At 44.4% G+C, this 25,393-nt stretch overlaps 1 protein-coding gene across 4 annotated transcripts in view; it reads right to left on the bottom strand.

Annotated features, from left to right (window-relative positions):
* The window catches only part of FLNA (filamin A), a 159,452-nt gene that overhangs the window by 17,834 nt on the left and 116,225 nt on the right, over nt 1-25,393 (bottom strand). The window contains exons 12-31 of one of the 4 annotated variants that reach the window (XM_029610111.1): nt 24,815-24,951; nt 24,169-24,362; nt 23,092-23,205; nt 22,395-22,538; nt 22,155-22,278; nt 20,855-21,015; nt 19,953-20,043; nt 19,452-19,621; nt 18,466-18,583; nt 18,075-18,337; nt 17,274-17,871; nt 16,292-16,465; nt 13,743-13,905; nt 13,144-13,304; nt 11,489-11,783; nt 11,180-11,336; nt 10,147-10,336; nt 9,423-9,446; nt 6,727-6,974; nt 2,024-2,116 (exon numbers count right to left, since the gene is read on the bottom strand). In XM_029610111.1, coding sequence (XP_029465971.1) covers nt 2,024-2,116; nt 6,727-6,974; nt 9,423-9,446; nt 10,147-10,336; nt 11,180-11,336; nt 11,489-11,783; nt 13,144-13,304; nt 13,743-13,905; nt 16,292-16,465; nt 17,274-17,871; nt 18,075-18,337; nt 18,466-18,583; nt 19,452-19,621; nt 19,953-20,043; nt 20,855-21,015; nt 22,155-22,278; nt 22,395-22,538; nt 23,092-23,205; nt 24,169-24,362; nt 24,815-24,951 — 3,619 coding nt within the window. The remainder of the gene's footprint in view (nt 1-2,023; nt 2,117-6,726; nt 6,975-9,422; nt 9,447-10,146; nt 10,337-11,179; nt 11,337-11,488; nt 11,784-13,143; nt 13,305-13,742; nt 13,906-16,291; nt 16,466-17,273; nt 17,872-18,074; nt 18,338-18,465; nt 18,584-19,451; nt 19,622-19,952; nt 20,044-20,854; nt 21,016-22,154; nt 22,279-22,394; nt 22,539-23,091; nt 23,206-24,168; nt 24,363-24,814; nt 24,952-25,393) is intronic. The other 3 variants (XM_029610131.1, XM_029610121.1, XM_029610139.1) reach the window with 3 other exon arrangements.

Genomic DNA, 25,393 nt, shown 5'->3' with positions numbered 1-25,393 from the left:
GTAGGGGGTAGGTGGCAGCCACCCCTGGAATTTGTAGCACATGCACATCGCTGCCAAAGGCTGTGTATTAACAGATGCAGAAGTTACTTAGGTATCTGGAACCGCAAAGCAAGAAGTGTTTGGCTTCTGTAGGCTTGCTTTGGAGTCTGTTAATTGCACTCATTGTCGACCACGACAGGCATAAACACTTGAGTGGCAAAAAAAAAAAAAATTACATTCTTGAGCCTCTCTTACCTGTAGAATGTATTGGAAATACCAATTCATCTGCCCACCCAGCTGGAAACCCAGACTAACCCTCCTCTGCATGTATGGGGCTTAACTTGCAGAGTCCATGCCTCTTCTGTCCCTTTAAGACCAAGGGACATCTAGAGAATGCCACATGCCCCAAGGCTTACCGGTGATCAATGACAAGCTACCTCAGCAGCTTTGCACTATGCTAACAGTAACTATCTTGGCCCACTGGAAGGTTTGAGAGGACAAAAAACTCCATTAGCACACGTGTGAGATCTCTGGCAAAAAGCTACTGTTTCTGTCCAGGTAGATCTTCACTTGGGAAGAAGACTGAAATGTAAAGGAGATTCTGGGGGGGGGAGGCAAATTTTTGTGAGCAGTGTGGTGGCCATCAGGCTCATCCACATAGCCTATGGTCTTAATAGGTGACAATCTTGTCTACCTTTGGGCTGTTTGGAGTAATCTGGAGGATTAAACCCTGCAGAAGTTCTAGACGTTAAAATCTCCCTGAAAAGTGGAAACTGCTCAGATCACAGCTTCAGATTTTATTCAACTTCTACTCCTGGGGGAATTCTGCACACAAAAAAACCTTAAAATTCTGCAAACTTTATATTGGTCAAAACAATTTACATGACAGTCTAAGTAATTACATTTAAATTAATACAGAAAAAAGTTAAAGATGCAGAATTTTAAATATTTTGAGCAGAGTTTCCCTATAAATTCACTGTAAGTGTCCCTTCCACTCGCTCTCCCTACTCCCCTGGCCACTTTGTCCTCTCAGGCCTCAACTCCTCCACCTGCCAGTATCTCTCCCCTCCACCTCTAGGCTCAACCCCTTCCACTCTATTGCCAGTCCCAGAGTATGACCCCCGTTCTCAGTACTGCCCCTCACAAGGCCCTCTCTCTTGCATATACACCCACACAGGCTATGTCTCATGTACCCCTTCACACAGGCTCTGTATCTCATGCACACACTCCTTCACAATCTCCTCATATAGGCTCCCTCTCAAACCCACACAGAGCCGGGGGGGGGGGGGAGAAGCTTATCTCCCATGCTCTCACACACTCACCGGGACCTTCCATCTTTGCTGCGAGCGGAGCACACTCCGTTTGCAGCACATGGGAGCCTTCCATCTTCACTGCGAACGGAGCGCGTCCCGCGGCAGACGCAGGACGCGCTCCGTTCGCAGCATGCCGGCGTCTATTTTCTACACAGAATTTGGCAATACTGCACAAGGGGAGAACTCTGCAGTAGCACAGAATTCAAGACTAAGCTTCCTGGACACTCCACAGAACATCTCATAGCAGCATATTGCTTAGCCTCTCTCCAAATGTGTCTGAAGCACCTCCAAACGCAGGACCCCCCCCCCCCCCCCCCTCCACTTTTACCCAGATATGAAAGTCCTCTCACCAGCTAGTGAAGTGTCCTTTAATATCTGTGTACACAGCATTCCTTCCACTTCCTCACCCTTCCCAAAGACAGCGTCGTCCACATTAGGTCATTTGCGGGCAGTGTGATGCATAACAAGATTTGCCATACTGGGTCCGACCAAAGGGCCATCAAGCCCAGTATCCTATCCAGGTCACAAGTACCTGGCAGGATTGCACTATCTCTACAGGGATGTTAGAGCAGGAAGCAGGGAAGACAAACACTGCATGCTATTAGGGCAAGGCTTGGTTTATAGTGAAATTCCAGGGGCTGCCCCCATCATCCTGTCTCCAGAATGCTCCAGGACAACTTTTCGTTCAGACATAAGAGGAGAGACAGTTAACAGATTTGAACAGAGTGTACCCAGGGTTGCTGTATGCCAGGTGGGTATGCATAAGATGGGGCTAGCTGCTGAGGCACCATCTGCTGGGGGGTCATTTGGTCTCCATCCAGAGCCTGTGTGATGGGGAAGGAGGATGGGCAAACAAGATTTAGAACAAGTCTCAGCAATCTGGATAACTCAAAATCACAACATCTGCAAGAGTAAGGCATGAGAGGACCCACAACGCAGGAGGGAGAGAGAGCATCGTTATAGACAGACCGAAAATAGGAGTTCATAAATCCTGCTAAGAAAACAGATGTTTATCTTCAGGGATTATGTACCTCTTGAGAAAAAACCTTGTACAGTGCTTCATCCCTCCCAACCTCCACAGCACCACACTTGTTTAGGATCAGTTTGCTCAAAATCCCAGAGAGTCAGCAGGAGCGCGAGAGAGCGAGCGCCCAGCACTCTGCAAGCTACCACTGCCAACCTGGAGATCCCAAGATGCAGACAGGCAAAAAGCTGCCGCAAGGTGTAGTGAGATGCACAGGTCACCCCTCCCTTTTCATGGACCAAGAGGCAAGGCCATCACTTAACTCCCTCAGACTGAAGGAAAGGGCACCCAAGAAAAAACAGGGGGGGGGGGGGGGGGGGGGGGGAGAATGAATGAGATTTGACAGCTAGCCTCCATTTTGCAAAGCTAAAACTGGTTCTCAGTCTTGTAAAAGGTGTGAAGACAAGAAAACCTCAAGGTTGTATTAAAAAAAATAAAAAAAAGTCTGACGGGACAGGGAACCCCTTTTGTGGTGAGTCACTGCAGGGCACAGCTGAATTACAAAATAGAGAAGGTTGCTCAGCTAAGCACCCAAGTCTCACTGCTGGATAACCGGGGCAAAGCTGTAGCCAGGCACCCATGGCCAAGTAAAAAAAAAACAAAACACCCTTGCCCTTTACACAATACATGAGTTCAGAGACTAAGTTTAAAAAAAAAATTAGTTTATAATCTATAAGTAGGCATGTGACTGAGTGACAGCAACATTTAAAAGGTGCACCCCACCCCCCTTTTTCAGCCTATACTGCTTACTAAAGAGTTCATTTTTGTATTACAATATGTTGTGGGTGGGTTGTGTATTTTTAAATACATCTATGGATTCCTACACAGATGTTACATGCTAGCAGAATCCTTCATTGCTGTCACTACCAGAACAGAGGGCAATCTTAACTTATTTCAGAATTAAAGTGACCACAAATTAGAAACAAAACCTGAAATGGAAACCCATGAAGCCAGAATCTATGAGAAGTGCCACACAGGAGAGAAATGCATTTCCACTATACTGAGCAAAATACAGAGATAAGAGAAAGCTTTGAGAATGTGCCTGACATTCCCCTAAAAAAAAAAAAAAAAAAAAAAAAAAAAAGTTGACAGTTTCAGTCTAAGCTAAGATTTAGAAATGCTTTCTGTATGTACCCAGATCAGTCCAGACTCTTGGGTTTTGCCTCCCCTCCAGCAGATGGAGACAGTTTTACTGACACCACATAACACAAAGTGGTACAGGCAGTCCCTCAGTATCTCCAGCAGATGCAGAGCCTGCAGTCAAGTTTTGAAGGAAAAAGAAATAAATTACTAGAAGATTTGAGTGCTTGCCTCCCAGGGGGGGTTATTAGATCCTGGTAGGGCCATCCCCCCCTAGTCTGAGGCAGACAAGCAGGGGGATGGGGTTAGGGACCCTTTCCCTGAAGAACAGAGCCTGTAGCCATTCAAGGGAAGTGTTAATTTCTTAGATTACCTGACTAAAGTTCTTAAAAAATAAATCTAAAGGCAAAGGGAGTAGACCGGGGTTGCCGAGGGGATAGCATGCTTTATCCCCAACTCCTCTTAGCAGCTCAGTTTTTATTTCCTGTTCCTCTTCTGTTGCTGCGGCTGGACACCAGGTTTCACATACAACATGAACTGCACAGCTGCTTGTGGAGACACGTCTGGGATGGTGGCAGTGACTTCAGCTAGGCGCCACGAGCCTGGGAAGCTCTCACCAGCACGGCAGCCTGTGGACAATCCCTTCCCACTAAGTGTGGGAATGGTGGCCATCTTGTCCACATTTGCAGCTGCCATGGGGGGGGGGGGGGGGGTTGATTTCCTCCCTCCTTTATCCCCAGTGGTTAGGACCTCCAGGGAAGGTCAAGATGCTGAGGGGCTTCACTCAGGAGAGGAGGATCCCCTGGAGGACTCAGATGCCTCTCTTTTCCTCTGATTTTGTCCTATTGCATAAAGCTTAAAGGCCAGAAAAGCCACAGGCCAGCAAAGAGAGCCAGCCTTTCCTGGGTTGTGGGGACTATGAGGGTCCTGTGGGTCCCAGGCACAGACTACCACTTGAGAGCTCCTCTGAGGCTTCAGAAGCAGAGGATTCACATATACAGGACCCACTGGGTGTTGGATCCAGATCAGGTGCTGACCAAGAGTCCGGCTGTGGAAGGGGATGATCCCAAGGTGGTATGGCTGTTCTGGAGAACTGGGTAAAAAAAATCCCAGGAGAGGAATCAGGGCTTCAACTGGACCTGATCACGGCTGTCCTTCACGGTCCAACAAGGTCTTTTCCATTTCACAAGTCAGCAGGATACTCCCGAGACAGGCCTGAAGCCATGGATAAGTTGTATCCTTTGCCAGAGGATATACTTTAGTTCCAAAACGTCCCAAAGGTGGATGCATCGTTTTGGCTACTATTCCAGTTGCTGTTTCTACAGCTCTGAAAGTTGTTCAGAACAGGAAGCTGGAAGTGCACTTCAAGACTGAGGTGTCTGCCCTTGGTCTTCAAGCTGCTGTGTGTAGCAGTTTCATGTTGAGGGTAGGCTTGCGCTGGGTACAGCAGACTGGTCCTTGTCTGAATGAGACACAGCTGGAAGCTGTGGTGGCCTATGGGGCTGATGTGTTATATAATCTTGTTAGGACCTCCTCCAGGACAATGTCACAGTTTTGGCCCAGTCACTCCTCTGGTTGAGGAAATGGTCAGCTGATGTTTCATCCAAGTCTCAGTTGGGAGCTTTGCCTTTCAAAGGGAAGTTGCTCTTTGGTCAGAACTTGGAGATGATCAAGCTTATCGAGGAGAATAAAGTTCATAAATTGCCTGAAGATAAGCTGAAAGGATAGGGTCCTTTCCTCCTCATTCCTGCTTCAGACGGATTAGGCAGTTTCAGCCTTTGAGCGCATCTGGGAGTATCCAGAGACTGACCTCGGGAAGACAACTGTCCTGGAACCAGTCCTTTCAAGGGCAAAAGCTGGGTAGAGATGGCTCCTTCCAGGGTGGGCAGATCTGGCTTCACTGCCAATGATGCAATGCTGGTCCACTCCTCTGTTCCAGTGATAGGGGGCCGGTTTGGTCTGTTCTATGAAGAATAGGCCAAGTTAGTCAGACCAGTGGGTCTTAAGTGTGATAAGACCAGGTTATGCTTTAGAATTTGCTCAGCTGCTAAGACTTGTTCTTGGTCTCCCCGTGTACTTAAGAGGAAAAGAAATTGGAAATGTGGGAAACTGTCTTCGCATGCTGGGAGCCATTGTTCCTGTCCCCCTGGAGAAATAGGGGACAGGCCACTATTCCATTTCATAGTTCCAAGGAGGGCACGTTCTGCACAATCCTTGATTAAAAAAAAAAAAAAAAGGAACGTGGCTCTAAAAAGGTTCCTCTGTTTCGAAAGGAAACTCTGGGCTCTGTGATTGCCTCTGTGCACAAGGGGGAGTATCTGGATTGACTGAAGTATACTTGCACATAGGAATATGGCCCAATCAAAATGAGATTCATGGTTCTGGAAGAACCTTTTCAGTTTTGCACCCTGCTTTAAGGTGATGTTTGTGGTGGTTGCAGCTCTCTGGAGGGGCAGGGTCTTTGTTCACCCCTTAGTCTGGACAACTGACTGATTTGAGCAAAGTCAGAAATCCTTTGCTGGGAGGCAGTGGACTTAGTCCTCCGGTACCTAAAATCATTGGGCTTGATAGTCAACCTGTCCAAGAGCCATCTCTTCCCTTCCCAGATTTTGGAATGCTGGGGGGGAACACGACATGTTTTCACCAAAGAGTGGTTTTCCAAATTGCAATCTCAAGGTCACAGATTGAGGAAGAGGGAACCCAAGATCTAGGATTTCTTGCAAGTTCTCGGGTCTATGGCTTCTACCTTTGAGTTGGTTCCATGGGTGTTTGCTCAAATGAGGCCTGTAGGTACCTCAGATCAGTCTAGAGTCCCACCCACGGGAAGAAAGGGAAATTGAGAGAGTCTGCTCGATCTTTTGTGATTTCTCTGAAGAATAGCACAGGTTTGTTAGTCCTACACAGGGTTTTGTGTGGGCACGGTTTTCCGTTTCCCACTGCTTGTTCAGGGGATGCTAGTTATGGTGTTTGTGTTTGTCAGAGGGACTGCCTGTGCCACTTTGTGTTATGTGGTGGTGTCAGTAAAACTGTCTCCATCTGCTGGAGGGGAGGCAAAACCCAGGAGTCTGGACTGATCTGTGGTACTACAGGAACAAATTTTAGCTGGTTTTCTTGAAAGTCAAGCCTTCAGTCTTTGACTAAGACAACTACCTGGGTTCACTGCCTTCTTGATTGATTTGGACATGCCAGCTTTAAAGTAAAAAAAAAAAAACCCACACCCACCATTTACTAGAATTGTGTGTGATCTCTAACTACCTTGGGGGCTCCTCTGTTTAGGTGAGCCACCCTTCCAAATGTCCTGCAAATACCTGTTCCCCCATTAGCACTTACCATGACCTGGAAGGGGCTGTTGGGTATGTGTTCCCCACCGAAGCGGACACAGATGACGTACTTGCCCGGCTGGGGGGCTGTGTAGAAGATGTCGAAGGTACCATCCTCATTCTCCACCACATCCACATCTACCTCCGTGCCATCAGGTGTGCACACACTGCAGGTCACCTTGCCCTTGCCGGCTGCCTTGGCATCTACTGTGATCACAGTCTCCTCCCCAATCTGGATAGTGGGTCCAATGCCAGCACCTGGCAGACCACCAGAATATAAATCAAAGACAAAAAAAGACAGGGTGGAGCATGGCAGGACATACTCAATGAGAAATCTGCACACAATTCCATCACCCACCTCCAACTCCTGTTCTTACAGTGTTAACAATGGGGCTGCAGTTTCCTTAAGAAGTGCGTTCTCAGTATGCAGGAAAAATCCTTTGTCTGGTGGGGGCAAGGGGGAAATAAAACTGAAGAGGAGATTCTTACCCCAAGACCCTTTACCCATGTAAGTCATGGACTGATGTCAGAACTGGGAAATATATAGTTTCTGGATTTGGACACTATAGTGGGCAACACTAATAAAGTCTCTCCTCTGGTATCTTCCACTGACCACCTGTTGCCGCCCCCCCCTCCCCCCCTTAGAAACTTGAAACACAAATGTAAGAGGGCAGTCTGCTTCATGGAGTTGGGGAACCATTCAGTAAACACTGGTGGAGGCTTCCTTTGCCCCTACTTTTACTGCCACAGGCAAAAAAAAGGTCAAGAGTGAACCTTCTGCAGAGCAGCTGCACCTGAACTTACTGTCAAACTAGTATTAACATGCCATGGGCATCTGCTTTTATGCAAAGCCCTCTACCCCCCTACTATCCAGTGCGTGCTTGACGTGAAAAGTGGCAGCTGGCTCAAGTTAAAGCAGGTTGAGTGAACCCCTTCCCTCAGCTTGCTCCATAACCGTGGAAGCCAGTTAGCATGGAGGGTGATAGTTGCACAGAGTATTCCTGCTGGACTGAGAACACACAGCACACATTCACGACAGGGGAGCAGTGAAGTGAAGCGCAAGTAACGGGAGGGAGGGGGAAGAGAAGTGTGCGAGCAACTACGGTTACAAAAACACGTACTTAGCACCCAGTGACAGCAAGAGTTTAGCAAAGCAGTGCAGGAAGACACCTTTCATCTCAAGTACTACAGGGAGACTGGTACAGGTTACAGCTGTAGGTGAGTAGTGTCACCCCAAACCATGCCTACTTTGTAAGGAATTGGATGGGAAATGCTAGAATCACAGCCTTATCCTCGTGGTGCCGTTTCCTATTTGAAGGTAGCAAGCAGCTAAAACTCCATTATCCTGCCTCCAAATCTTTCAAAGGAATGTAGATAAATGGGAGCAGAAGGCTCCCCCCCCCCCCCCCCAAAAAAAAAAGTTGACACTGCAGCTGCTTTACAATGTGTTGGCTACAAATTTAAAATTCCATTATTGCTAGCTTGGTTAGAGTGTGTACGGGAAGGGGATAAGTAGATCTTGCCCATTCCAGTTAAAATGGATTGCCCCCCACCCCCTTCTTTGCAAGGAGCTCAGAGGATTATGGGTACCAGGATGAGAGGCTGAGATCCCAACAAATCTGAGACAGGCTAGACCTTTAGCATGGATGGTTGGTGGTAATGTTTAGCACTAGCCAATCTGCGGAAGAGGAGAGAATTCCAAAAGGCCTTCAGTGGGGTTTTTTTTTTATTTTTATTTTTTAAGTGGACCTCCAAATATGTCACATCCTCAACAGAACTGCAGCACAACTCCTACTCTACCATGGACAGACCCCATGGTAACTAAACCTAAGGGAAAAAAATACCAGACAGACACCACTAATGCACCCCCCCCCCCAGATATGTTCATGCAGTCACCTTCCACCCTTCCCAGAACACACACGGAGGCCATCCAGATCTGGAGCATTTGTTCACGGATTATGAAACTCAGCTGAGAACATCTGCTAAGGGACAGTCACACTAGGAGGGGAAAAAAACCTCTTAAGATGATAGCTAAACATAGTAGGAAGGACTTCCCTCAATTTGTTCCCAGCCTCCACCCCACATTCTGAAATTCAAAGAATGAACTCGGGCAGTTGAAAAAAAGAGTAGGTATGGAAAGCGCTCTCCAAAACCACATACTACGTCGTTTTAACTTAGTCTAATAATCCGTTAACATGTTTGCCCAGCATGATGGTGGTCTCCTGCTTCAGCCATTTTGTTGGCTCAGTTTAGACTTGGGAAGCTTACAGCTGTTAAGACTGGGCAAAGCTCAGGTAAATTTCAACATCTGTTTCAGACAATCCAAGGGCAGATCAAGACTTTTTTTTAAACCATGGCTACCCTGCAACTGTAAGTTCTAGCATAAGGCAAAATGCCAAGATGGGCCCAGTGTCCTCAGGAACCCCCACCCATTCAAGGTGACCTAATGGATACCATGAACATTTGGAGGCCATGATTTCATTCCTGGTTTGCCATTTGCCAGCCAAGAGCATTCTTGGGTTCAAAATGGTTTTGGATTTTATAGGGGTGCTTCAGGTGCCAGAAGAGATGGCTTTGTGGGAAAAAAATTCCCATTAAACATCACAATGGAGAAAGCAGCTGTGAGCATCCCAAGCATCAACTTCATTCAATAGTTTAAAAGTTGTAATAAAAAAAGCATTCAACTAGCATCAGCAAGCAGCTTACCTAGCCCGTGACCTCCAATTGACACTGAGGTGAAAGGGCAAAGAGCAAGGAAAGATCAAAGTGAGACAGTCACACAAAACTATGTAAAAGTGCACAAAAAAAAAAAGAGGGTTATTTCCATTTAAAATAAAAGGTGCAAAGATAGAAGTGTGTCAAATAAGCAAGTGTGTGGGAGCAGTGTGCTTGTGTTCTGAAGTGTCAAAAGGAAGGTCTCACAAATTATAATAATGAGTATAAATCTTTACCCTCCACTTTAAGTTGAAGTACTTGATTCTTTTACAGATTCTGACAAAATATTTAAAGTTTACAGAGCAGCAGAATTGTAGCCAGGATGGCAGCCATCTTAACACATCTACCAAGAGCCTCAGACTCCCATGATGCTCTGCAAGTGATGTCACTGAACAGAAAGATTTAAATCTATGAGAACTGCAGAGAAAATTTAAAGGCTTGGAAAGGCGAGGAACCCTGTTTATTCCTCTGCTGCTGCCAGAACAGCTGCTTTTAGCCACCCTGCAGCAATACTCCCATTTGTGCACAATGACAACAGAAGGATGCTAATTACCAGTGATGTCCTGAGAGGGGAGGGGGGATGATGGATTGCTTTACCTATAATAGAGGCAAGTACTGCAAAAGGGTGTTTAAGTATTTATGACATTGTGAGACCTCACCTTCAACTATAAAAAAATTATAAAGCTATAAATTGCATGGCCAAGGGTTGCCTCACCTGTTACTGTACACTTGCTAGCATCACCAGTGGGCAGGGCACGAATGCGGTAGGGCGAGTAGGGGATCTCATCACCACCGTATTTGATGAGGATGGTGTAGCGGCCAGTCATGTCCGGTACATAGGACACAGTGTAGGTGCCATCCTGATTGTCACGGATTGTAGCTTTCTTGGGTTTGCCTTCTGGGTCCTTGGGATGATGGGGGGAATAAGTGTCAAGGATAAAATAAGTTAGTATTTTAGATGCTCTTTAGCTATATAAAGAGGTGATCTTGAATTTCTACATATTTAACTAGTGAGCAGGGTGTTCCATTCAAGTTGGCTTTTAGTGGCACTTGCCCCAGCCTTTGGTACATCCAATGAAGCCTCTTGTTCCAGAGCCAGAATCCCTCCCCCACCCCCCCCCTTATTTTTGGCATTTCAAAGTGGATTCCATTTAGGTACTGTAGGTATTTCCAGAGCTAAAAAGAAGGATTAGATATAGCAACAAAATGGCCTACACCAGCTGGTATTAAGCACTAGCCCACTTGCTTGCAGGAGCTAGAGACATCCAGCTGGGAGATTTGGAAGCCTGAGCAACCCTGCCCCCTCGAGTTACTGCTGATAGTACAGTAATGTAATGGACAAATTAGATTTACCACCAAAAGTGACAGTAAGCCAGCCCATGCACTTCTGCTAACATGGTCCATGAAGCCTTAATCTACTGGGATTCTGATTTTGAGGATCACCTCAATGTAACAGGACTGAGAAACCTTAGCTTTAACACCTTCCCCAGATTCCCTAATAAGCCTAGGCCCTTGCTGTAAGAGGAACCTATTCTCAAAATGTGATTATGATGCACCTGCAAGGGAGCTTTACTTCTACAGGAACACTTGTTTGTTCCTCTGTTCTACTTCTATCAGACTGGAAAGCTGCATCACACGGATGGATGGATAAGAAAATTATCTACTCTTAGAAGCTCAGAGTTAACTAGGCCTTCATGATAGTTATTGAAGGCAAAGACTTAGGAGTATGGAACCTGCTTAATCTTTACCGTGATCTGGACAGCCAGAAGTCCCTCTCCTGCATCCTTAGCATCGATGGTGAACTCAACAGGCAAGCTGGCAGGCACTCCAGTAGTGTTGAGACCTGGACCGCTAGCCTTCACTTTGCTGGCATCATGAGTCGGAAGAACTTTGACCTTAAAGGGACTTGAATAAAAAATAAGCAATAAGGAATGAAACAAAAATAACTTTCCAATTTTCATGCCTAATGTAGCCAAACATTTCTCTTGTGCCACCAACTGTATGCACTAGTATCCCTTTTCCCTGCCTCCCACCACAGAACATATGTTTTGAATTACCTTCGTGGTACCTCGTCATCACCATAAAGCACAGAGATGTTGTAAGGCCCTTCCCGGCTGGGTACATAGTTCACAGACTGAACCCCATCTCCATTGTCCACCACCTCCACTGGCTCCACCACACCCTTAGGTCCCTGGACCTTGACCTGCAGGGGTGCCACACCAGCCTTGCTGGTGTCCACACTGAAGGACTGGGGTACGTTGGCCCGCACGACCCCTGGGCTCAGGCCAGGACCGGAGCACTTGACCTTGGAGCTGTCAACAACATCATGAACAGGAACTTTGAAGGGACTCCCTGCAGGAGACAAAGAATTTGGCTGGGAACTTAAGGCATTGGAGCACTTCCTCATAAGGAATGGGTGTCTAAAATATCAAAATATATTATCTCACATACAAGCCATATGAACTAAATAGAGAACACCCAAATACAATGTGTTTTAAATTATATAAAGCTTACAAAAATTTCAACTCACATAAAAACGTGAACACATCGCAATCAAGTATATTCATCTCTTGTACATCCTACATTCTAGACACTTACCGCTGAGCTGAAAATAAAATTCCTAAAATCCATGATCGTGCAGGCCACCCTTAAAGCCTTATCGCTAAAGGCTACTATTTCCCTATATATCCAATATACTAGCTATTTATTGTAAATATTATTTGATATGTATACATTATATTTTACATCAGCTTCACAAGATGTTATCCTCCCTATCGGATGTATTAATTAAAACAGACAAAATTTAGTTTTGCCTGTAATATACAAAGATTACACCTGAGGAAGCCTGTTTTGCCACATCCCATACATCTTTAATGAAGTAAAGATCAATAACTTCAAAATCTTGCACATCTTTATTCAATATTCAAATTCATATTATACATCAATATTGATCCTTCTCCAAGCCAGTGATCAGTGCTTTATAATACTGTCCACTTCTCCATGAATGCCTCCTCACTCTATTACAGGCAAAACGAAGAGTTTTCAGGATTTTAAGCTTTACATCTGATAGGAAGGATAACATCTTGTGAAGCTGATGTAAAATATAATGTATATTTATCAAAAAATGTTTACAAAAAATAGCTGGTATATTGGATATATAGGGAAATAGTAGCCTTTAGTGATAAGGCTTTAAGGGTGGTTTGTGTGATATGGGATTTTATTTTCGGCTCAGCGATAAGTGTCTAGAATGTAGGATGTACAAGAGATGAATATATTTGATTGTGATGTGTTTTCATGTATTTATTCAAGTTGAAATATTTTTGTAAGCTTTATATAATAAATCACACGATTGTATTGGGGGTTTTCTTGATTGTTCATATGTGTAAAATGTTCATACTGAACTACAGCTGGCCTTGTAGCTAAAAGAAAACCAAAATTGAATAGGTGCAAACCCTGCAGATGCAGTTTCCTATTCCACTACTGCCACCAACCCTGGAGTGATAGTCAAAGTTGTATTATCTAAGCTCTTTGGAGAAGAGCTTAGATAATACAACTAATCATGTGACTAACCTCCTGAAGTACATGTTTAGAATGACCTACTCCAATTGCAAAATCCAGGGCCCCATAGATTTGTATGGAAGGGCTACCTTCCTAAAAAATAAAGTCAAGCACAAGGACAGAAGTCCAGCACTACCAATAAGATGGCTCTCACCTGGTACTTGGTGGCCACCATAGGTGACATTGAGGTTATATGTGCCAGGCTCATAGGGAATATATTCCACAGAGCAGCTACCATCTTTGTTATCCATACAGGACATCTTGGCTTCTGAAGGGCCTTCAACAGCCAGGCCCAGGCCTCCTGTACCAGCTCCCCTGGGGAGAGAAGTTAATTCATTCATAAATCGGGAGCAAGGACATCTTCTGCAGCCTAACAGACTTACTACAAATCAAATTGTCCATTCAAAGTACAATTGTTCTCTTGGACACCACAGCTGATCACAGTATTCTGGACTAAAGGTGGAGGCAACACCAGCTTATACAAGGCAATAATTTTCCTGCCTTACTCTAGCAGGTATTATAGCAGCTCTCCAGAGGGAGTAAATGTCTACCAAAGCACATCTATACCTCCTTTTGATTTCATTTTGCACTGTATCAGCAAGATAACCTTTTGGCCTATGACCCTGTCCTTAGGATACTATTGCTGTATTCAGATTTGTCCAGAAGGGTTAATAAACGAATAGAGTTTTCCTGTTCCAGGGGCCCCATAACTTCCTTTAGACTTGCTGTTGAGTAAAACTCAAAAACCCTTACCTGGTTTCCACAGTAAACTTGTTTGGCTTGTTGGTGGTACCACTCTGGATTCCAGGCCCATGAACCCGGACTCGGGTGGGGTCACAGCCTTCTGTCACGGGAACATGGAAAGGGCTCTTGGGGACTGGGCTGCCATCATAGGTCACATCAACTGAGTGCACACCTAACACATGGAGGATCCAATTTAACAGTTAGCAATGGAGGAAAAAAAAAAAGATTTTTTGCGTACAAGCTAAAGCAGCCAGATTAAGTGTTAAAATTCAAGTCAATCTGCCCTGTGGCTTTTATTAGCTTTGTTTTATTTATACATTTTATATACAGTCATTCCAAATATAGATCACAACAGTTACAAAATCAAATTGAACAATTTGAAAACATCTAAAAATAAATCCATTTTAGGTATACTTTAAACTCACTCATGACAATATTTGATTCAATTATGTGATTTTCACTCCTCCATAAGCATTCTTGAACCATCATGTTTTAAATTCACAAATGATCAATTATACCTAATGATTCAGGAACAGAATTCCACAGCTTTGGACCTGCTATACAAGATACATTCTCTAACTTTACTTAAATAAGCACTCCTAACTGTGGTAATAAAGAGCCTTTATCTTGCTATCTATTGAGCCTGTTGCAGAGTATATAAACACAGCACTGCACCAATCCAAAACATGAGACTGTAATTCTAGTGAGGATTTTATGCTGAATCTTAAGTTGAACTAGTAACCAATGCAACAGAATCAAAGTGGGTGTAATATGATCAAAAACTTGACATCCTAATCTAGCTGAAGCACTCTGCAACAATCGCAAAGATCCTACGACCAAACCGTAACTAATTACAGTAATCTAGATTGGAAAGGTTAAGAGTCTGAAGCACTGTAGGAAAGTCAAAAGTTAAGGTTTTAAATGGATGAAAAAAAAGTAGCAGTTTCCCATAGCCCAATCTGATTAACTTTGACATGTTTAGTAGAAAGCTTCTCATCTAATTGAGCTCCCAAATCATGTACTTTTATCAGATAGAGTACCCAGATCCAAAAATAAAGGCTTATCTATGGAAAGATTTCTCTTTAACCAAAAACTGTCTAGTGTTTAATGTTAAATTTGAGATGGGAAAGCACTTTAATAGCCTTCATATAAATATTCAAAGTGATGGTATGATCAAGCAAATTAGTAAGAGGGATCTAAAAAAAGTTTAGATCAGCATAAAAGAAAGATATCCCAAGAATGTTCATAAAGAAAGCATATAGATATTGAAAAGAGTGGCCGAAAGGAACAAGTCCTCTGGCACGCCTGTTTCAATTTGAAACATCAGAAAAATGATCACCAAGTTTAACCTGAAATGATCAGAAAGGAAGAAAGTCACCACCAATCCCAAATCTGTCAGTCAGTCTATGAAGTAACGAGATCTACAGTATCAAAAGCTGCAGACAGGTCAATTAAATTAAGAAAATAAGATTCCCCAGAATCACATCCTTGTAAACAGCATCAGTTAAAGAAGTTTGTCAAATGCTTCTTAAATCTAAATTGATTAGGAAAAAGAACTGGCATATGTATACTATATAAAAGAAAGTGTCCTTGAATGCCAGTGCCTTGTGTGTCAAAGATTAGGACCAAAGAAGAAAGATGACAAAAAGTCTTTATCCGATATTTAATCAATTAAGCTGTACAGTTACACTTCAATTTAATATTTAGGCACCATTAAGTGAATGGAGTCTACATGAATGATTTTTCAGATACAACTTAAGGTTTATTCATAAACATTTTTTTAATAATTTGTGACGATGTCTCACAAATAGTACCAGCATCCTTCTAATGTTAACTAGTCAAATATTTGGTACCTTTGTTTTTCTACAGTGTGAGTTTCAGTCCTCCATCTTTATTTTTTATTATGTTCAAGATCATTAATATATCTTTACAGATACACTTCCATTGTGGATGAATTTCAAATGACATTGCATCACAAGTCTTGTGAAAGAAAGTTTATTTTTCAAACCAAATGAACACTTTAATTAAAATTTTTTTTTTAATGGGGTACAGATATGAAATAGCATTTTAATAAAAAAATTTTCAAAGAATGATAAAAATTTCACTATATATCTATTGGTAATGTTCAACCTTAGTCATAGTACAGCTGATGCTGCATGATTATTTATGTCTGTATATCTATGTCACCAAGTTTGCACTATTTTTCTGTATGTTTGTACAGTGTCAATGTTTTTAATTTTGTTTTATTAATGTGTCATTGTGATTTGTTTATAGCCCCTGAGGCAGCCGCTGAAAGAGCGGCGAAACCTGGCCTGAGTCGGGCAGTTTTTAAATAAGTCTCCACCTCAATAAATATTGGATAAAGACTTTTGGCATCTCTCTTTTGTTTTACCTTATGGCTTTTTTAGATCACCTACCTTCTTATTTCTTGGGTCCAAAGATTAGGACCAGACAAGCTTCCAGTACTGCAGCCTGTACCTCATATCACTGGATAGTAGGGCTGTGTAACCCTGTCTACTAGATTCAATTATCAAGCCTGGGGCAAGACTCCAACATACCTTCCTCATAAGGGGTGTACTCCACTTTGTAGGTGCCATCCCCATTGTCTTGCACAAAGGCATCTGTAAGGTTGCCTGATGGGTTGGACACTCTGGTCTTTATGTGGGGTCCGCCTGTCTTGGTCAAGACCCGTGCATCCACATTAAAGTCTGTTGTGGCTTCACGGAACACTCCTGGAAGGCAAGAGACCAGGGAGAATATTTTTAAAAAGTGGGAAAAAAAGCTGCAGAGCTCTCTAAAGTTCACACAAACCATTTCCACCCACTCACAGCAACAGTGGATCTCAGCGGTTGAGTATTCCGCCCACCAGTTCTGTCCAGCTGACCCTGTCTACATCACCCTTCCTTGCCCTTACCATTGCTCTCTGCTAAATATCATCCAGCTAACAATTGTACATGCTCGACTGCTTACAGTTTGTTGCTTTGTCCATTACCTGATGAGCATGGCATGGGTGACCAGATTGCTTAGCTAAATAAGCTGTCAGCTTCTTGCAATTGTATCTGAGCATGTACCCATCTCCTACACCTACTCTGCTGATGAACCTTACCATCTCTTGGAATTCTGATGGGACCATATTGTTCCATGCAAAATAAGTTTGGCTTCTAAGATTGGAAATATGTAGATCCTCCTAGAATTGCAAACTTAAAATGGAGACAACCTTCCTTTGCAGGTCTGACCACAGCATACTTTGAATTGCCTGTTTTGACCATTATCCAGCTGCTAGGCTATTCCAAGGATCCCCCACACCTTTAAGGCTCCCTCCTCACATTCTATCATGTCTCCCGGGCCTTGAATAAAACTAAGGTAAGACCTTCCCATTGAATAATTTAAACCTGCTAGATAATTTTTATATAGAAACATTCAAATAACACTCATTCTGAAGGGAAAGAAGTCAGATGTATTTGCAAGCCCTCTATCATTTTAGAAGCATTAAGTCTGTGAGAAGTAAGGTTTTACCAATACTAGCACCATTAGTCTTACCTTTCCCTTCTACCCCAGGTCCATAGACCTTCACACCAGATGTGTTGACGGCAGGCTCCACCTGCAGTTTGCTGGGGAAGTTGGGCACCATCTGGCCTCCATACTTGATGGTGATGGTGTAGATGCCAGGGTAGAGGGGGATGTATGTAATTGTGTAGGTACCATCCCCATTGTCCTGGATATGGACCTCTGCCTGCATGCCTGTGTCCGAGATGATCTCTATGGTAAGCTCAGCACTGCCAGCATTGGAACAGTCCACACTGAACTTTCCTGCCTCACCCACCCTTGCATGCTCAAGACCAGGGCCTGAGCACTTCACTTTTGATGGGTCAAAGCTAGGCTCAATCTTGGACTTGAAGGGGGAGCCAGGTATGTGGGTATCCGCGAAGAGAATGTTTATGTTGTAGTCGCCTGGCTCAGTGGGGAGGTAGGAGACAGAGCAGGTGCCATCGCCATTGTCCAGGCATTCAATCTTGGCCTCACAGGGCCCTTCCACAGTCAGGCCCAGGCCACCAAGCCCGGCGCCCTTCGTGTCGATAGTGAAGGGAGCATGAGAGCCCACTGTACCTCCTTTCAATCCAGGACCATAGGCTTTTACCTGCAGGAGAAGCAACCCAATGAAGCAGCAATGAGAACTTGTACAAGGTGGGTGTCAGCTAGAGATCCTGAACATTACTGGCTTGTTAGAATAAAGGGGTCCTTAAAAATGCATCCAAAAGTTAAATCAGGTGGGCAAGTATTAAAACCAGGAAGCAAGTTGTGTGTACCATGTATCAGATAATGGCGTGTTCTAAGTTTTACCTTTGAGGGATTGGTAGGTGGGACCCCTTCCACAGGGAAGGGGCTGCCAGGAATGGGTACTCCATCATAAGTGACCTCCACCTCATAAGGGCCCTCTTCTCGTGGTATAAACTTTACGCTGCTGTTGTCAGGGCTCAGGCCTGGCTCCACCTTGCAGGGTACAGGCTTCCCAGAAGGGCCAGTGATCTTTGATGCTACCTTGCCCTGGCCACCTGCTCCTTTTGACTTCACAGTGAACTCCTGGTCCTTGCCAACTTCTACCTCTGCAGGAAAGGCCAAAATTCACACAGTTAAAAAGCATGAAACCACCCCACTCTGGCTAAAAAAAAATCCATGTAGTCTTCCCCCTAACCCAAACTCTCAGACTAAGAATTGTTGCCAAAATACATACTGTCTCCTAGTCCAGATATCTTGATCTTGCTGAGATCTAGTGTTGGGGCAATCCCCACAGGGAAAGGGCTTTTGGGGATGTGATCTCCTCCATATGTCACACCAACACCCAGATTACCCTACAGGAAGAGGGGAAAAAAAAAAAAAAAAAAAAAGTTAGCTGAACAAATCCTAGAATTCCCTAGGAAAGGAACAGCATGTCCTAGGGATATGCTAAATGGAACATGGCTTGGCTTGCACTGGATGCTATTCCCAATTAAAGGAGATGCTAATTACAAGTTTAACCTTTTCCCCTGATCACAAAGCAAGAAAAAAAAATGACTTCTCATTACACAAGTAATCAAACACTAACGGGGTTTACAAACCCCATTCAACATGATTCATAACGCAACAGGTACTCTTGAATTCTGCAGTGCTGCATAATTACAGACATGAATCTGAGTTTCGTCTTCCTTTGTTTCACTAGTGATCCATTATACTAGACTTGATCAAGCAACCCAAGAAGCAGAAACAGCAAACAGCCTTAATTGTCATCTTACCCAAAATACCTAGCCACCTGCCAACTGGGGTCATGCCAGGGGCTTCTAGGCTGTACAGCAGGGTGAGCTGCTCTCTGCTTTGGCCAGCTTCCCTAACCACCAACAAAACAGGTTTCTGTCAGTCGTATGTAATCTTCATGATTTTGCTTTGTAGCCATTCTATTTTAAACCACTCCCCCACCCCACCATAAATTTAAAAAAAAAAGTATAATTACTGCAGTGATTTAAAAAAACATTCTGGTTCTATTCAGCCTTGTCAATTTGAAATTAAACTCAAAAACTTTGCCAGGCAGTACTTTAGTATTTAGGAGGTAGGGGAGGCCAGATAGTCCTGCTTTGTTCATTAAGCACAGCAGAAAGTGGGCATAAGGCGGCCATGGCTTTGAATGAGCAGCCAGAAAGTGAACATTGAAAGGGAGGTGGCTCTGGAGGAGGAGTTTTTGCCTACCTGCTGTACAGGGGTATATTTCACTGTATAGGAGTTGTCATGGTTGTCGATTATATCCAAGTCTCGCACGGCATCCCCCTTGGCTGGACCGGTGAACTGCACATCCAGTTTGGCTTTGCCAGCTGCCTTTGTGTTGACCGTGAAGTGGGTGGGTTTCCCAATTTCTACCCCTAGGATGCAGAAAAGTTTCTTCATGTTTGACTGTGCTGGTTCAGTATCCATAATGGGAGAATGTTCCCCTCAGCTAGTCTGCATTTCCAGAATGATATGTAAATGCCTTTTTTTTATAGTAAAAAACTGCTGTGAATGATTGGCAGAGGCCATGATGCTTCTCTATTGCATTTTCCCCCTCCCCTCTCCCTTTAAAAGGCAACCAAAGAGTAAGTCTAGCAATTGTGGCTTGGAAGTCACATAAGCATGCATGTTAGGTAGTCTCAGAACATGATTTTGTCAATCTTTGGCTACTGAGCTGGCACCTAGAACTTTGTCATTATCACTTACCACTCCTGTTGAGGCCAGGACCCTCTGCTTTCACCTTGCTGGCATCATGGGAGGGGTCCACCTTGATTCTAATAGGACTCATTGGGGTGGCCTGAAAAGAAAAACCAGAGACTTACAGGGAGCTTTCACAGTTACCACTGCCTTCCAATACCCCCAGGTCTCTTCCCAAAGGAAACTGGGAAAGGTTTCCCCTCTGCCACATCTTCACACCATTCCTAGGTAGCTAAGCTCCCCATGTTCTTCCCTCTACAATAAAGGGGAAAAAAGATTAACAGCTGAATAAAATAAGGGAGCAGGAATAGGGTAAGCAGTGCCAGCAGTCCACAAACCACAACTTCTAGGAACAGAGTGAAGAGACATCTGACCAAGGATTTAGTATCCTGCAATTAAAACATCCCACACACACCTTACAGGAAGTTAAACAAAAACCCCTCAACCCCCTCCACTCAAATTAGAATGTGCTTCAGCCATCAGCTTCAAGTAGAAAGGTCATAAACACCCAACCAGAAAACCAATGTAACATGATTTGACCTATATCTTCAGTGTTAAGTACGAAGTTTCTAATGCACAAATTAGAGATGGTACACAATTGGAACAAAACTGAAAAGTGACTGGAAGGCCATGCAAGCTGAATCCCATTTTAATATGGAACCTTCCCAGAGCTGAAATTCCTCCCTTCCCTGCATTTAAAGCCAGATATTGCAAAAACATTTGATACTGAAGAGTGATCAGTAATTAGTTTTGCATTCATACTGCTTTTTTTCCCCCCATCTTTTAGAACTTCTAGGAACTACATTTCCATGCATGCACCAGGAGTACAACCAGGACCAACTCAGCCTATCCTAGGGCTAACTAAGTCATCCCTCCACCCAGCCATGTGACCAGAAGGCCCCAGTCTTCACCTGGTTAGCAAAGAGCACCATGATGGTATAGCTGCCAGCCCCTGGTGGTGTGTATTTCACTGTAAAGGTGTCATTGTCATTGCGGATGATGTCAAACTCTATGTCTGCCTCGGCTGGTCCCACCACGCCTGGGGCACATTTTATACCAATGCTCACATCACCTAGGAAAGGAGCAAACACACAAATGCATGACATACTGCACAAGGACGACTCGTGTGTCTCCTGCATGTTTTAAGCTATTTAAGCTTTTTTTTTGGGGGGGGGGGGGGTGGAGGGGGAGTGGCTATGGATACAACTGCCTTTGGAGGTGGCTATACTGGCAAGTTCCCAACAAGTGGACACTGGGAAAAGAAGGTTCAAGTACACCCCAAAACCATGATTATAAGACCAGGAGTGTGTGACTGGCATAGAGGGACCTTTATTTTCATGAAAGGTAATACAGGCAGCGCTTTAATTTTGGCACTTCTATATCTTATACCTAAGCACCTTAAGATGCAATGAATCCCTGCCATGAAGAGCTTAGATTCTAAGTGAGTAGCTGAAATATTGGTGACATCCGACAAGTCACATCTCCATTAGCAGGATTTGAACCTAGGTCAGCTAGCTCCCAAGTCCATTATTCTAACCACTAGGGCTACCCACTTCACTTGTTACTGCAGCTGAGTTTAATTATACAAACTGATCTTTGGTGCCTTAAAATATTTATGTTGAGAACACTGCTTGTGCTAAGCTAGCCAATAGGGACCTATTAACGAGTCTGTTAGGACCTGTAAGCACTTAAGATGAAATCCTAGTTGTGATAAATCAACCAAAAACTAAGACAAATGTCGGCCAACTATACATATTTCAATTAAAACTAAAGGTGGGTTTTGCTCTTAATCTAGACAGTAAACTGTTGCGGGTTACACTTCCTAACAGAAGCAAGCAGTGGGTGCTTACAGGAAGCTGGGGCATATTACTTTGATCCAGATTAGCAGCTTTTATGTTCAATGCCATTACTTCTCTATAGCAGTCAAGGGACATGAAGCACAACCAAAAAAAATACAAGACAGGCTTCCTGTCAATGGAGCAGCTGGCAGTAGAACTATGGGGTGCATGTTCTGACTTGTAACTCTGCATGCCAGTAGAACATTGGCCTGTTTCTTTAAATCTTTAAAGAAAGCCAGGGCAAGATAGTTCAAACCAGCTACAGGGTCTACATGAAGGGTCCTTTGCTTCAGAAGGGACCCAGTCCACTCTTTCCTAAAGCAGAAAGCCTTACCAATACAGGTGATGATGAGACCATGAAGGGAAGACTCACCCTGGCCTGCTTCTGCACAATCCACAGTAAAGTAGGTGGGCTCATGGGCTTTTAGACCAGTTTTGGCCACACCAGGTCCATAAACCTTCACTTTGTTGGGGTGGCTGCCAGCACCAATATTCATCTAAGGAGAAACTCAGAATTATGACACCATATAGCAAGAGGCAAGAGAGACATGATTGAAGCAGATCATGGTAGGCATTTGCCACAGCTACTAGCTTGGGAGTGCTCACTACTCACCCTGAAGGGACTGTTGGGGATGTTTACTCCTCCCCAGGACACCACAGCTGTGTGCTTCAGGGGCTTCTTGGGCAGGTAGGAGCAGCTGTAGGTGCCGTTTCCATTGTCCTTCGTGGTGACTTCGACAGGGGTTCCTTCTCCATCCTAAGGAGAGAGAAAGTACAGTTATGCTGGATGGTCATTTTCAACTCCTTTAAAACCATTAACACTCACTTGTGGCCTCTTCTAAATACTGCAGGCCCTTTGCCCCTATCCTCCCATCACTCTAAGGGGGGGGGGGAAGGGACAGAGACCAGATTGACCGCCACAGCCAGAGTTTACTGACCACAAGACCTGTTCCTATAAAAGGCTCTCTGAAAAAAAAAATGCTTCTGGTCACCACAAACCAAAGTCAAGGTCAAACCGGAGAGGACCCATTCACAGCCTAACTCAATGTAATTTGCCAAGGCAGCTGAGACTTTCAGATCCCTGCTCAGGCTCCATGAGGCAAGGCAAATAGTTATGAGTGTCAGTCCATGGCCAGAATTCTGGAGGGAAGGTCTCCTCTTCCTCTAAATAAGCAAGGAGACTGCTTGTGATTGAAAGGGGACGCCTCCTTCCCAGGACTCCCATGCGACTAGCACAGAAGCGCTCCATTAAAAAAAAAAAAAAAAAAAAAAAAAAAAAAAAAAAAAAAAAGAGGGGGGTTTGTTTTTACCTGAACTTGAACACTGAGAGGAGCTTTGCCCCCATTCTTGGCATCTACAGTGAACTCTGCCAGTTTGTTGATGGCGAGGCCACTCTTCTCTAAGCCAGGCCCGTAGGCTTTCACCTGCAGAAGAAGGGACAAAAGAATTGTTACAGCTTAGGATGCAACCTTCCCCCAGAAGCAGAGACACTTTTAGACTGCTATTGCTACCAATGGGAGCTTCTTAAAGTGGTTCTGGGTCAGCCAGGACCAGGCTGTGCCAATCCTGTTTTGGTTTTGTTTTGCCTCACCACTATATTGATTTGTCACCCGAGTTTCTCTTTGGGGAAATTGGAAGAGAGTGCTAGAGATGCCGTGGAGTAAAACCAGGACTGGCTCAGCACGGCCTCTTCACTGAACGCTACCTAAAAAAAAAAGTAATCTATGCTCAATGGCAGTGCTGCTGTGAGAGCCCATAGCAAGAGAGGTCCTCCTCTGCATCAAGCCGCAGGAGCTTAGCATTCCCTGACCCTGCAAGGAAAGGGCAGAGAGCAGGTGTTACCTAGGTAAGATGTGGACACAGTCTCCTTCCTCCCTGATCAGACCAGTTCCATCCCTATGTCACCACATCTCTCGCGTGGAACTTACCACCACAGGAACCTATCTAGGCAGAGTATAACCAGATTTATGGAAGATAGCCTATGACTTTATATTAAAAAAACAAAAATAAATAATCAGGGTTCAGTGCATCCTTCAGCTATGACCACTGGAAAACTGAGGTTGTAAGGGAGAGCACTCTTCACATCCCCTGGTTCCTTACACTGCCTGAGCTCCTGCTGCTTAGTGTTGTCAGAAAGTATGCTGAATCAGAGGGACCCTTGGTCTGAGTGCTATAAAACATGACCAGGTGTAAGCCTGACCAGAAATTCACTCATCTCTGCCCCATCTTCAACCTCAGATGTTCCAGAATTTCTCTTCCTTTATGTATAAAGCTCATACTGGGTGGTGGTGAGGGGGGAACCTATTTTGCTAGCCAGGAAAGCTTAACACCGTTGAACTGCAGCCAAGGGCCCAGTGTGTTCAGAGGGCAGCTGGACACCACAGTACCTTCTCTGGGTAGAAGTCCCTGGGTGCTGGTTTGATCTCTGCCATGAAGGGACTCTGTTTGATATCTTCGTTGTTACAGAGAACGTGGACAGCATATTCACCCGCTTCCAGTGGCCAGTACCGGACATCGCACGATCCATCTCCCTTGTCATCACATTCTATTTTGGCCTGTGAGGGGCCTTCTACAGAGAAACCTGGGGTAAAAAAGATATATAGATTTGAATGTGGGGTAAGGAGGTTGGTCATCAATAGCCCATTTGACTGGCCTGCTGCAATCCCAGAGCAGACACTGCTATGGTAACAGGAAATGGCTTGGACAACCAGAAGGGAAGGAACTCCCTATTCTCAATGCCCTCCCCCCCCCCCGATGTACTAGCCATCTTAAAGCTATACAAAAAATAAAACAAGTTTTATATCAGGCCTCATGCCACACTCCAAAGCAGCTGGTTCTGTGGCACTAGGCAGCCGCAAGTTGGCATTACTTTTAATGCACGAATCCCAACCACTGCCAGTAACAGTGGGGATTTCCAAGGATTTCCTTTATCAGTTACTTTCTCATTTGCCCAATCAGACGCTGGATAGCTGAAAAATAAATTCCTCCAAACTAATATGGCTTTAGCCCAGCCTCTGCCTACTTAGTACATACCTAATGTGCCAACATCATCCCCAATGGCCTCCACAACAAAGTCAGCTGATTTTCCGACAACACCTCCTTCCAGACCAGGTCCCCACGCCCGCACTTTCTGTGGTCCACATTCTGTGCCCACCTTGACCTCAAAGGGACTGGACAAGAAAAAACCTCCATGAATATAAAAAAAAATAAAAAATAAAGAGCACACATCTTATAAAAAAGCCAGGGCCAGGAGGGACCCTAATCTGTCCCACTGTAGTCAGAGGTCCCCCCTCCAATCCTACATAAAACAAACAAACTTAGGATGTTTTAGTTTTTAAAAAATGTCCAGTAGTAGTGTTGGGCCCTGGGTTAAGATTGTGTTAGCTGGGCTGTGGAGGTGGCAATCCCAATCATTCTGCAACAGCAACACCTAGTGGCTAGATTTAGGCTCCTGACTGCAGAGTTTTGGTAGAAGCCCTGTGCATGGCCCCCAATCCAGCTACAATTGCTGGCTGAAGTTATGTTGGGAGGGAATATAAAGACAAGTTCCCAGGTAGTATTGAAAGCCCAGCCCTGTTTGATTGAACTGGACATACAGGGGTGGAAAAGACT

Source organism: Rhinatrema bivittatum, chromosome 1 (assembly GCF_901001135.1).
Source record: "Rhinatrema bivittatum chromosome 1, aRhiBiv1.1, whole genome shotgun sequence".
NCBI lineage: Eukaryota > Metazoa > Chordata > Amphibia > Gymnophiona > Rhinatrematidae > Rhinatrema > Rhinatrema bivittatum.
The sequence above is the reverse complement of the archived record's forward strand: the minus strand, read 5'-3'. Positions and strand labels throughout refer to the sequence as shown.